The sequence below is a fragment of the Loxodonta africana genome, chromosome 5 (assembly GCF_030014295.1).
Source record: "Loxodonta africana isolate mLoxAfr1 chromosome 5, mLoxAfr1.hap2, whole genome shotgun sequence".
Lineage (NCBI taxonomy): Eukaryota > Metazoa > Chordata > Mammalia > Proboscidea > Elephantidae > Loxodonta > Loxodonta africana.
This window is the reverse complement of record NC_087346.1, coordinates 22,051,991-22,065,038: the sequence shown is the minus strand read 5'-3', so window position 1 is coordinate 22,065,038 and position 13,048 is coordinate 22,051,991. Positions and strand designations below refer to the sequence as shown.

The window sequence follows — 13,048 nt, the reverse complement described above, 5'->3', positions numbered from 1 at the left end:
TCACATTGCCAGGATGAACTTATCTAGTCAGATGGGTACAGCATGGTCCAAGGCCTCAAGTGTACAAAAACAAGCATTCAATGTAAGTACAGCCTGGCCGAAGGCCTCAGACATACCCAAAAAACTATTATTTATTTATTTAACATTGTGTACAATTTTTTAGTGCCTAAATTAATTCGTGCGTCCCCTCCCAGACTATAAGGTCCAGGTTGCAGAGATCATGTCAATTTTGTTCATTGTTGTGTTCCTAGAGCCTGGCAAGGTCATGCATAATAAGCATGCAATAAAATGAATATCTCAATGAATGAGTGTATGCATAAGTGAGTAAGTAAATAAATGGGTGTTAGATATTAAAACCTCTACTAACTATGCCTAGAGGACTCTGGCTCTCTTAAGGACAATAAATATGCATCTGTAATGCATGGGCCCTCATATCTTGAGAAAATAAAAGATGGCACAGTTAGACATCTTCTACCCTAGGACGGTTAGCTTTTGCTCACTGATGTAATCACATAGGTTTCTTCAGTTCCCAGAAACTTGCTTATCTTATCTCACTGAATTCAGTCTATGCCTAACCTAAAATATATATCTAATTTCTTTAAGGATTTTCTTGGGGCATATTTGAGGCCCAGGCTCCTAAGTTAGTCCCGTTTCACTCATACTTGTACCTCCAGCTATTGCATGCAGCACAGTCTACAGCCAGGGACAAGCTTTGATTGTAAGGTAGAACATTTTGCTCTTTGTCTAAATATTGCTCATTAATACAGTGTTGTAAGGACTATTTCTAATATCCCCTTTACTCTTTTTCAGGGCTTTCTCTTCATGCATTTATCAGGGTTTTCTCCTCATGCATCAGTAGCAGTCCTCTTTCCCCCAACATCTTGACTGCTTGGCCAATGTTGGTTACTCTTCCCCATATGGGAGCATCCTTTCTGGTCTGTATCTCAGGACACAGCATCTTGAGCTGCTCGTGAAGTTTGCTTGCATGAGTTTTCTCGGCTTTATGACAGAAAGGGGCCTTCTCTCTTTGCCTTCTATTTAACAAAAATTTGGAGTGTTCCTTTATCCAGTCTTGCCAGTGGAGGGTTTTTCATTTCATTTATGCAAAAATTTTTATTATCAATGAACCATCAAAGGAGATCAGAGGAATTTGTTTGAATTTATGACCCAACTATTTAGATAGATCTGAGCTAGAAAATGTAATACAAGGCACATGTATAGCTCTTGCATACTTTAACATGACAACATTTTTCACTACTTCTGACCACACATGCCGATTGATTCCTAACTCTTAAACTGTTTCCTGGTTTTTCTGTATTACCTCCTTCCAACCTGTCTCCCTGTCACTTCTGCTTCCAGCCGCTTTAGCTCTAAGATAATGCAAGAGAAATATGCATCTACCCATTAATTTATTTATCAAACTGGAAAGCCCTGGTGACACATGATACGTAACTAAAGAGCCTTTCCATCTGAGGACATTTGATTATTATTCACTCATATCAAAAATTCCCAAAGAAAAATTTAATAATCAGAAGTGGTAAAACTCATTTTAAAATTTTTATTACTTAAAATTTTCTGGATCTGTCATATGATTTCTTTTAGTTTTGGGTTATTTGATCATGTACTAGTCAGTATGATTGATTTAAAATTCACTTGGGAAACTTGTGAACATATGTTTAGCACCTGGGCTTGGGGGCCATATCAGTAAAAGTCCTTGTGTTACTCATTTCCTTTATTCGTGTTCCTTTAACTTTTCCCAGTTCTGCTATTCCGTAGTAAAAATTGTAGGAATCTCTAAGCAGTATCCTTCAAAATTCAAAGTGTTTTCTGTTGATGACAGTGAAATTATTCAAGAAATTTGGTAAATTTGAAAAAGTATAATAAATTATTTTAATGAAATAGTAGAATTCTCTAGGTGAAGTTTTAAAGCATTTTCACATTTTGACTATATGTTTTTTTTTATTATTTTCATTGTTTTTTTTAGTTTAATGTTCCCATTTTTTTATGGGATTTTTCCTAGACTTGTTAATCTGGCAAAAGTAGGTAGCTTTTTTAAAAGCTCATTTTGGAAATGGCTAACCATTTTTAGGTTAAATTAAAGCATAAAACTTTGTGTTCTAAGGGGGCTTATTTAGATAATAATTTATTATTTTATTTACAAGGTTTAATTTCATGCATAGCCAGCTCTCTGTGGACAGCTCATAGTAAATTTACTAAATTATGATAAAGGATAATTGTAGTATAATAAAACTTTAGAAATTGAACTCAGATTTTAATATACTATTAAACTGATTCTGAAATCTGTAAAATTTGAAATTTGTTTATAATGTTTACCTTTAAAGTTGATCATATTTTCAAGGCTTTGTCAGATATATGTATGTGTATGTATATTTTTTAATATATTAACCTTAATAACTCCTTTTTATCTTAATGTTGCATTTATTAATTATGAGTTATGGGATTATCTTGCTTCCATAGCCTTTTTATATGTTTCAGTGAGGTTCTTGCTGCCATTTACTAAAGAACAACAAGTCCCCCAGTTGTGTGCAATTGGTGACAAAGTTTGGTGTACAGTTTCCTACATTCTTTCTCATCTACTTTTTTCCTTCCCTGTAAAATTGAGTGATGCTTTCAACCTAAGATTGCTTATGCAATATGGGAATAAAACACAAAGAAGGAAAATAATTTGGAGGGAAAATTATCATGTTGGCATTTTTTCTAAAAATAAATGAAAGCAAAGTTCATGTAAGATAAATGTTAAACAGTTACCTAAATTTTAAGTGTGTCGTGTGTTTGGTTTGTTGTTTTCGCTTGTCTTTTACCAAATTTGAGACAGTTTTGGCTTTTATTTTTTCAAATAAATTTCCTATCTCAATCTCTTCTCTAATTCTGAGACTGTAATGACACGTATGTTAGATATTTTGATATTGTCCCACAGGTCCCTGTATAGAGGCTTTGTTCAATTTTTTTTCAATTCTTTTTTCTCTCTAGGTTGAATAATTATTGATTAATCATCGGGTTTACCGATCTTTTCCCCATCATCTCCATTTTGCCTATGAGCTTGTCCAATGAGTTTTTATTTTCACATATTGTTTCAGTTCTATTGTTCCCATTTGGTTCTTTGTAGTTTCAAGTTCTCTGCTAAGAACTTCTCTGTTCATTTCAACTGTGTTTATTTGTGCCTCATAGTAAAAGTAACGTTTATCCTTACCTCATATAATCAATTTGCAGTAGTTGCTTTAAAATACTTGTTTGATAATTCCAACATTTTAGTTACCTTGGTGTTGGCATCTGTTGATTGTCTTTTCTTTTGAGAAGTGGTCACATGTTCTTTGCATATCAAGTGATTTTTGGTTATACCTTGGAGATCGCGACTGTTACGTTGTATAGACTCTTGGTCATGTTATAATTCTTTGGGGATTACTGATTTTTTTTTTTCCTTCTTTTAACAGGCACCCTATCTAGTTGGGTTCGGACCATAAGTTCTGTCTCAGCTTCAATGGGTCATGGTTCCAAACTCAATTCAATTTTGGAATCCTTTGCAGTGCTTGTTTGAGTCTCATGTTTGAGTGGTATGCACCATTCAGGGTTTGTCTCAGACTTGGGCCATGGCTTAAATATCAGTTACGTGCTCAAAGCCTTTGCCCTGCTGGTTTGGTCTGCCCATTCATCCACAGCTCAGGGTGAGCTTCAGACGTGTGCAGGTTCACATGCAGAATTAGGGAATCCCCTTCATCAGTTCTTCTCTGGGATTCCTCCATGGTTTCTGGGCCACTGGAGTTCTTTTTTCCTCAGTTCTTCTGGCCAGAAAGGCAAAATTTCTGTCAGAGTTGTAGTTACCTGCTCCTCTGCTCTATCATTCTTTTTTGCAATTGGGGTGTACCCTTGATGCTGAGTCGAGAGACCGCGAGATACCCAGGCCCTCCTCCCAACCCTGTGTGTGTTACCTCTCCACAATTTTACTTCCCTCCACAGTGTACCTGCTTTTCTTTACTGTTCAGAGTCCTCAGATAGTTTTTGTGTTTTGTCTAAATTTTTTATTTTTAATCAGTGGGAGAGAGAGGCTGTTGATGGCTCATGACACCATAGTAGAACTAGAACTTCAACATGGCTTTTAAATCTCCTTAGAATGTGTGTTCAAACAAGTGGGAAATTTTTTTTTTTTTTGTCTTTTGACTGTATAAAGCTAATGGCACTTATTTATTTATTTTCACTTAGATCTAAGAATACATTTTGAACACTTACTCCATCTTAATCTTGCTTTATCTCATTATAGTAGCATCTAGAAATGTGTTTTTCTTTTGGACCTTGGATGTTGGGTTTTCTCAACATTTCTTTCTGCGTTGTGTAGGATCCTCAATACTTTGTTATGATTTCTAAACAAAATATATGTTTATTAAACGTTTATTAAACGTTTAAATAGCTGAAAAGTTAGTGTATGGCCCAATGGAGAATTTGGAACAGGTGCCAGCCTACTCACTACTGCCTGGCTTATTGTCCCTATGCTGAAGCTTGTTAGCATGAAAGAACAAAACAGAAAGTTCTCTTTCACAGTCTTTTCTGGAAAATGCTTTCAAAAGAATTTTTGTCTCAGGCAGTGTAAAATTTGGCACCTAACAAACAGGAGGATTTTTGACTTGCAGATGTGTAAAAAACACTGTCAGTCTCTCTGGAACTACTAAATTCCTCTCTTACGGTAATTCTCCTGGTGTCTGCAGCCCAGTTTATTAATTTTTATTTCCCACCCCTTGGAACTTGTCCATAAAAGTTTTTTTTTAGCTGATCATCAGGTTGTTTGGCTTCTATGGCTGTAGTGTTAAAGTTGAGCTTTTTTGCTTGTTTGTTTGTATGTTGCTAGATGCTTGTCCAGAAAGTACTGTGAGATGTCTGTGGGGGCACTTCCCTTGGGAATCTGTCTCACTGCTCTGTCTGTGCTTGTTTGACAACTGTTCCTTTACTTCTAACTTTGTTATTAATTCAAAAAGTTATAAAGCCATATGTGAGCAGCTGTTCACTGGTTTCATTAGAGTAAGATAAGGACGAAAGAACCCTACTACTATCAGGAATGATTTAGGTTAGATTGTAGGAATAATTTTCTGGCAGTTATGATGTATTTTAACTTATTAAAAGGAGACTAATGAAATTTTTTATTTTTTAAAAAAGACAGAAAATAGTATTTGTTGAAAGATGAGAGGTGTTGAAAGATGAAATACTCTCTGAAGATAGAGTAGTGAACCAGCTAGTTTTTGAATTCCTGTTTTAGTCCTAGGGTTTTATGATTTCATGCTGGTGTTTATCTTTCTTTTACAGGCTAACTTTTCCCATGACTTACTGTGCGTTAGGACTCTTGTGTGTAATAGTAAGCTCTTCAAGCTGATTTGTATTCATTTTTGAATAAATACCTTAACCGTAGAGAGACTCTTCATTTATTTGGTATTCAGGTGCAAAATCAAAATGCTTGTGAAAAATTTGATTGCGTTTAGTTTAAGAAATGTAGTTATCAGACAAAAGAAAAAGAGTAGAAAAGCAGTGGAAATTAAATATTGTTCATGAAGCTACACATGTAATGATTTTATTATCTTTTGTCAGTAGTCCTTCAAGATATAACTAATACTCATTTTAAACACCTAGACATTTAGATAAAATAAAAATTATAGTGTTTATTAAATATTTACTGTGTGGCAGGCAAGGTATAATTAGTTTGATATTATCCTATTTAGTTCTCATAATAGTATTGAAAGCTTAAGTTTTATTTTGCCCATTGCCTTACTTATCTATTGCTGCTATAACAGAAATACCATAAGTGGATGGCTTTAACAAACAGAAGTTTATTCTCTCACAATCTAGCAGGTTAGAAGTCCGAATTCAGGGCACCAGCTCCAGGGGAAGACTTTCTGTGTCTGTCGGCTCTGTTGGGAGGTTCTTGTCATCAATTTTCCTCTGGTTTAGGAGCTTCTCAGCTCAGGGACCCCAGGTCCAAAGGACACACTCTGCTCCTGGCACTACTTTCTTGGTGGTATGAAGTCCTCCTGTCTCTGCTTGCTTCTGTCTTTTATATCTCCAAAGAGATTGACTCAAGATACAACCTAATCTTGTAGCCTCATTAACATAACTGCCTCTAATCCTGCCTCATTAGTGTCATAGAGGTAGGATTTACAACACATAGGAAAATCACATCAGATGACAAAATGATAGACAGTCACATAATGCTGGGAATCATGGCCCAGTCAAGTTGACACACATTTTAGGGGGACAAAAATTCCATCCATAACACCCATACTGCAGATGAAGAAGAAGCTTAGAGAGATGAATTGAATTACCCAAAGTCGTACAGTTAGTAAATAGTAGATCTGGTATTTGAACTCAAGACCATTTTTCCCCAAGTTCAAAAGTTTAGAAGATATTTAGTATATCCAGAAAAAAGTATAAAGATTAAAAAAAACAATATAAAACTATAAATACATTATGATCTCAATTAAAAAACACAAACACAGACATACACATATGCCTTTTTGAAAGATTAGAAGTACTGCACCAAAATATTAATAATGGTTACTTTTAGGTGTTAGAGATACAGGTAATTCTTACACTCCCGTATTAGACTAGACAGACGCATTGGACAAGATAGTGAAATTGCTTCACGCGTAACTGTTTAACTTATAGACCAAGCTCTGAATCTTGTGATGTAGTTTGAGTTTTGATATACTATGCCATAGCTCAAGTGTTACATTAAAGTGCCTGGTCATTAAAATAGAACTTGACATTCATGAAGATTCTGCAGTGAGCCTATGTAACTATTGATTGCTTATACACTGGCATTGAGCTCATTTCTACCATAGTTTGAAGAGCAAATTTTTCTTTGACTGTGTACTGAGCTTATGTTATAAAAGTTGTATAAATTATATAGTTCATGTGTGCAACATTAAGTGCTTTAAGAAATAATGTACTTAATAAAAAAGGGGTTGTATTTATGGTAGAGTGTTGGTAACATCCTGGGGTAACATGGAGTTGAAAAGAAGTTAGTAATAGAGAATGTATCACCTGGGCCCCAGACAATCTTTTCCGTAATTTTTGTTTGAATCCTTATCACATATTCCAAAACTTTTCTACTTGACTCAGGTTCAAAGTACCACCTTATGTTTTTTATTCCTTGTTTTCCAAACTGGTTCCTTTTTGTCTTTTAATATAACTTTCAGTTACCCAGTTGCTGCAGTCTGAATCCTGGCTGTTATCCTTGATTTCGTTTTCTTTTTCACCAGCAGCTTCCCAAATTGAATTAATTATCTAGACTCATTGATTCGACTTACTTAATATCTGTGATTTTGTTTCTTCGGTAGCCTCAGTTGGTACTGTGTTAGTGCAGACTACCACCATCTCTTATCTGAAGTTCTGTAAAAGCATTGTAACTAATCTTCCTATGTCTATTCTTGCCCACTACCCCAATCCAGTCCGCATTCTACATGGTAACCAGAATGATCTTCCAGAAGTGCAAATCTGATCATGCCATTTCCCTAATTAAATAGTTCTAGCTGGTGAGAATGTGGAAAACAGTCCAGCACTTCCTCCAAAAACTAAAAACAGAACTACCATATGATCTAGCAGTTCCACCCGTAGGTATATACCCAAAAGACTTGAAAGCAGAAATTCAAACAGACTTGTAAATTGGTGTTCATTGCAGCATTACTCCGTTTTTGACAGTTGTTGATCACCCACCTTAAAACTCTCTAGAATGTTTATTCTTATGAGAATTATGCTGAAGAATTTAGGACCAGTGTCATGATAGCTATAGCTTGCTTGATAAAGGTTCAACAGAAAGTTAAAAAGTTGATAAGTATGGTTGTGTGTGTAGTATTTGTGTGTGTGTATATGTATATGTATATCTATAAAGTGAGGGCATGCACTAAAGCAAATGTAGCAAATATTAAAAATTGGTGAATTTTGGTAGATGATATATAGACACTTATTGGACTGATTTTTCAACTTTTGTATATGTTTAAGGAGCCCTGGTAGCGCGGTGGTTAAGCACTTGGCAGCTAACTGAAAGGTTCGTGATGCGAACCCACCAGCTGCTCTGAGGGAGGAAGACGTGGCAGGCAGCCTCTGTGAAGATCACAGGCTTGGAAACCCCATGGGGCAGTTCTGCTTTGTCTTGCAGGGTCGCTATGAATTGGATGGCAATGGTTTTGTTTTTTCGTATATGTTTGAAAATTTTGCAAAATAAAAATAAAAAACGACCAAAAACACCAGAGGGTACAAGCAGGAATTACCTGTCAGGGTGTGAAGACTGCTGCACTTCTATCCGCAGCAGGCCAAGTTGTCCCAACAATAGTCACCATACGTGTTAAAGAGTAACTTTGCTCCTGCCAATGATAATTGGGTCTTTTTAGGGCCTTAAGCTCATGTGTACCAGTCTCAAGTTTATTTTAATTGTGCTAATGGGTGAAATCAGAAATCAGTTAGGAAGAAAGAAAAGGAAAACTGAGACACACGCAAAGGCAGAACCCAGAGCCGCTGGTGCTGTGGGGGACTGACAGATTCATCGCTGCCGTCGTCACGGTGACAGATGAAATCGCTGGGATGGCAGATGGGCACCGTGCGTCAAGAGACCTAAAGATGCGCATGCCTTTTAATCTAATGACCTTGCTTCTCAAAATAAACCTCAAGAAAGCAACTTAGAAAAAAAAGCTAAGACTGATCTCAGGATTATGTTTGTTAATATAACAGTCTCCTAGGCTTGAAAGCAAAAACAACAATAATTAAGAAAAAAACCCACAAAACATACAAGTTCATTTGGAAAAAGTAATCTTTTCCTGGCATTAACAAAACAAAACAAAATATAGATAAAATGCCTTCATTTTTTCTTTGGATTTTTGGATTGTTTCTGACTTTTCTTCCTCTTCTTTTCCTTCTGCCTCTTAAATGTAGGTGATGCCCAAAGATCTGATATTGACCCTCATATTTCTTCTCTTGATTGGTAATTTTAACTGATCTCATGGTTTCTACTGTTGTTTCCATACGGGATCTCTGAAATCTAAAATTCTAGTCCTGTCCTCTTCTGTAGCTCCATTTGTAATATCCACATTTCTAACTGCTCACTTTTTATCTTTTGAATATCCTGGCCCAAGGTCCAGCTCTGTATTTCCAGAAAATATCTATCTTATTTATTTTCCTTCCTATTGATCATTTTTTCTCCTTTTGTCAGTATTTTCTCTGTTAATCCATCTTAAAATCTTTTTGTCAGTTTTGAGATCTCCCTCTTTTTTACTTAAGATTTTAAACTTTGCTGTTTTTATTTCCATACCTCAAATCTTTTTCCTCTCATCCTCTTCATAATTCCTTGCTTCTGAGCCTTTCTTCATTTTTTGACCTCTACCTAACCATTTCCTTGTTTTCACATTTCCAGATTTCATCTATCACAAAAGTTTTTTAATTTTTTTGTTAAGAGCTGGCTTTCAGATTTGCCCTGCAGATGGAAGCAATCTTTCCTTCCTGGGAACTCCCAAAGGCTTTTTCTGTTTCTTACCCTCAAAAGAGTTTTGGTACCCTCAGAACTCTCAACTGTAGCTCTGCAATATCTTTCCAGTGTGTCTTCATCATCTGCATGTGGTTAATTACCCTAGTTCAAGCCCATTGTTTTTTGTTAGTTTTTAAAGGATGTTTGTAAAAGGTCTTCAGTTGGTTTCCCTGCACTTTCTCCCCTCTCTAATAAATCTTGTCAGAATTCTTCCTGAAGCACAGATCAGACCTTATCACTTTCTAGATTAAAAACCTTCAAAGGCTTACTATGCACAAAGATGATCTTGAACTCCCTAATATAGTTTTCAGGCCTCTCTGCTATCTGGCTTCAACTTTGCTTTTTTTATTTCCCCGCCTCAAATCTTTTCCTCTCATCCTCTTCATACTTCCTGGCTTCTGCGCCTTTCTTCATTTTTTGACCTCTGCCTGACCATTTCCTTGTTTTTGTATTTCTAAATCTCATCTATCCTTTAAGAGTTGTCTTTGTAATTTGCCTTCCAAATGGAAGCAGTCTTTCCATATTTGTTAAGTAAATGAATATATGAAGAGCTATCTTATTTTGGAGATATTTCCTAGTTGAGAAAAAGTAACAAAATTTTGAGTATGCTTTATTATTATACCAAAGACAGAAAAGATTATATATCCATGTTGTTGATGTTGTGTGCTGTTGATTCTGACTCATAGCAACCCTGGAGGACAGAGCAGAACTGCCCCATAGGGTTTCCTAGGTTGAAATCTTTACCGGAGCAGGTCGTCAGGCTTTTTCTTCACAGAATGGCTAGTGGGTTTGAACCTCCCATGTTTCAGTTAGTGGAGGGCTTAGCCACTGTACCACCAGGACTCCTTATATGTTCCTCAATGACCTATAAAAACATACTTGTGAGTAATTTTGCTAAAAAAGAAATATAATAAGATAGATATGTAGGTGGAACCTTGAGGGCATTAGTGGTTCAGTGGTAAAATTCATGCCTTTCATGTGGGAGACCCAAGTTTGATTCCCTGCCAGTGCACCTCATGCACAACCACCACCCATCTGTCTGTGGAGGCTTGGCATGTTACTCTGATGCTAACGGGTTTCAGTGGAGCTTCCAGACTAAGATTGACTAGGGAGAAAGGCCTGGAGATTTACTTCTGAAAATCAGCCAGTGGAAACTGTATGGATTACAGCAGACCACTACACAACTGATCATGAGGATGGTACAAGACTTTGCAGTGTTTTTTTCTGTTGTGCATGGGGCAGCCATGAGTTAGGGACCGACTTGAACCCAGCAAACAATAATAGATGAGACCTTGGATCACTGACTCAAACCATTTGCAGACAGATAAAACCTAATTTTTTAAGCCATCTAGATGAGGCATTGATGGTTCAGTGTTAGAATGCTCACCTTCCATACAGGAGACCTGGATCTGATTCCTGGCTGGTGCCACCAACTGTCAGTGGAAGCTTGCATATTGTTGTTATGCAGAATAGGTTTCAGCAGTGCTTCCAGACTGACAGGCTAGGAAGAAAGACCTGACTACTTACTTCGGAAAATCAGCCGGTGAAAACCCTCTGAATCACAAAGATCTGATCTGCAACCAGTCACGGGTCTGGCTAAGGACCGGGCAACATTTCGTTCCATCGTGCATGGGGTTGCCAGAAGCCATGGGTCGACTCCGTGGCAGCCAATAACAGCAACAACAACAACAGAATAGACAACAGACTTAACAGTATCTTCAGTCATTTAAACAGTTATATACACAAGACCTGTAGGTCGGCAGTTCGAATCCACTACCCTGTGGGGCAGTTCTGCTCTGTCCTATAGGGTGGCTATGAGTTTGAGTCGACTTGATGGCAACGGGCCTAAGAAGAAGAATTAAGTTTTTCTTTGGTATTTCACAATGTGCCGCTTACATTTTATGTATACCTAATTTACTTCATGATATTATTGGAGTTTTTTTTACGATCTCCTTGATTCTTAAATGGTACCATGCCCTCTTATACTTCTTTTGTTAGTGTTACGTTCTTTTTCTTTCTTTCCTTCTTTTTTTTAAGCCCTCTATTTGTCCTGGCAAAACTTACGTTTAGAAATCGTTCTGTTTTGCAGGTATCCTGGTCAGATATAGGAGGACTGGAAAATATCAAACTGAAATTGAAACAGGCAGTGGAGTGGCCCTTGAAACATCCAGAATCTTTCATCCGAATGGGTATACAGCCACCTAAAGGAGTTCTGCTGTATGGGCCACCTGGATGCTCTAAAACAATGATAGCAAAGGCTTTGGCCAATGAGAGTGGACTTAATTTCCTAGCTATAAAGGTGAGGTGTTAAATTTTTTTAATGGCTACTCTTTTCCCTGCCACATCCCTCTACCCTCAGAAGAAAATGTAAAGGCATCTTAAAGAGCAGTAGCTTTTTATTTGAGCTTGATGGCAATACATATAGAGACATGAGAAAGAAGATATTAGTGCATGTAGTCAGTTTTTTCACTGGGTTAGTCAGTAACCATTATAGACAATGAGAAGAGTATTTAGCTTCTTGAGTCTCACTATTCCTTATGTATTACAGAAACTGATCTTTAGTTTCTACATTTTTTAATTGTACCAGTGACTTTTGCTTAATCAAGACCTAGTTATAAAGATGAATGTAAATTCACTATTCTCATGCTTAGAATTTTCCAATAAATTAGACTTTGTAAAACTCTTACCATTTTTTAGAAACGCTTTTCTAGTCAGAGCACGTATGTGTCTGAAGTTTGTTTGCCCTTTAAGAATTAGTTTCTTCAACACAGTCATTAGCATTTGCGTATTTTTTGTTATCTTTTCTTTGGGAAGGTATTCACTACAGCAGAGTTCTTTAGTGTCTTTTTTGCAGTTTTAAAGGTTGGGGTAATGAGTGATTTTAAAATTTTCAGAGACATGGTCTTGATTTTTTTCATCCCTGTTCTCTTTTCTCTGGGTAATGGGCATGACATTTCTGACTCTTTGTATTGCCATCTCCAGTATTTTATTCCTGTATTATGTATTCCACAATTGTGTGTTCATGTATTTGAATTTTTCTTGTCTGCTAGAAATCTAAGACATACTTGATGAGGACCTAGTTTGCAGTTATTTAGACTTGAATCTCAAAGAAGAAAACTTCTGTTATCTTACAAACTAGTATCTCATTCTTTTGTTGTTGAAGCCAACAGTTCCAGATGCTACCAGGACTGCTTTCAGGCCTGTCCTGGGATAACTTGGAAATATGTTTATTATCTTTTTTGAATTTAAAGCCTTTCAGAGCTTTAGACATTTCACTTTTAGTTTTTTTTCACTGTGAGAAAATGGTAAAGGCTCTTGAAAGTTTTATCTTGCACACTACTCATGTAAAATTACTTGTTATGTGACTAGGAATTTGAGCTTTTTTATTAAGTTTTTCTTTTAGCACACATAGAAAAGATAAGTGATTCTAAGAAATTATCTTAAGAAATTGCATTCATAACTTTTTTATAGATTATTACATATCCTAGTCACTGATTTTTATGTAGTGGATTTGTATTCAATGTAGAATCTATG

At 36.3% G+C, this 13,048-nt stretch overlaps 1 protein-coding gene across 11 annotated transcripts in view; it reads left to right on the top strand.

Moving 5' to 3' along the window:
* AFG2A (AFG2 AAA ATPase homolog A) overlaps positions 1–13,048 on the top strand; it is a 352,856-nt gene that overhangs the window by 63,367 nt on the left and 276,441 nt on the right. For 10 of the 11 annotated variants that reach the window (XR_010322021.1, XM_064285361.1, XM_064285362.1 and 7 more), the window contains exon 11: positions 11,604–11,813. The exons of the other annotated variant lie outside the window; for it this stretch is intronic. Coding sequence is in view for 9 of the 10 variants with exons in the window: in XM_064285361.1 (XP_064141431.1) it covers positions 11,604–11,813 (210 nt within the window). In the remaining variant the exon portion in view is untranslated. The remainder of the gene's footprint in view (positions 1–11,603; positions 11,814–13,048) is intronic. 11 annotated transcript variants of the gene reach the window in all.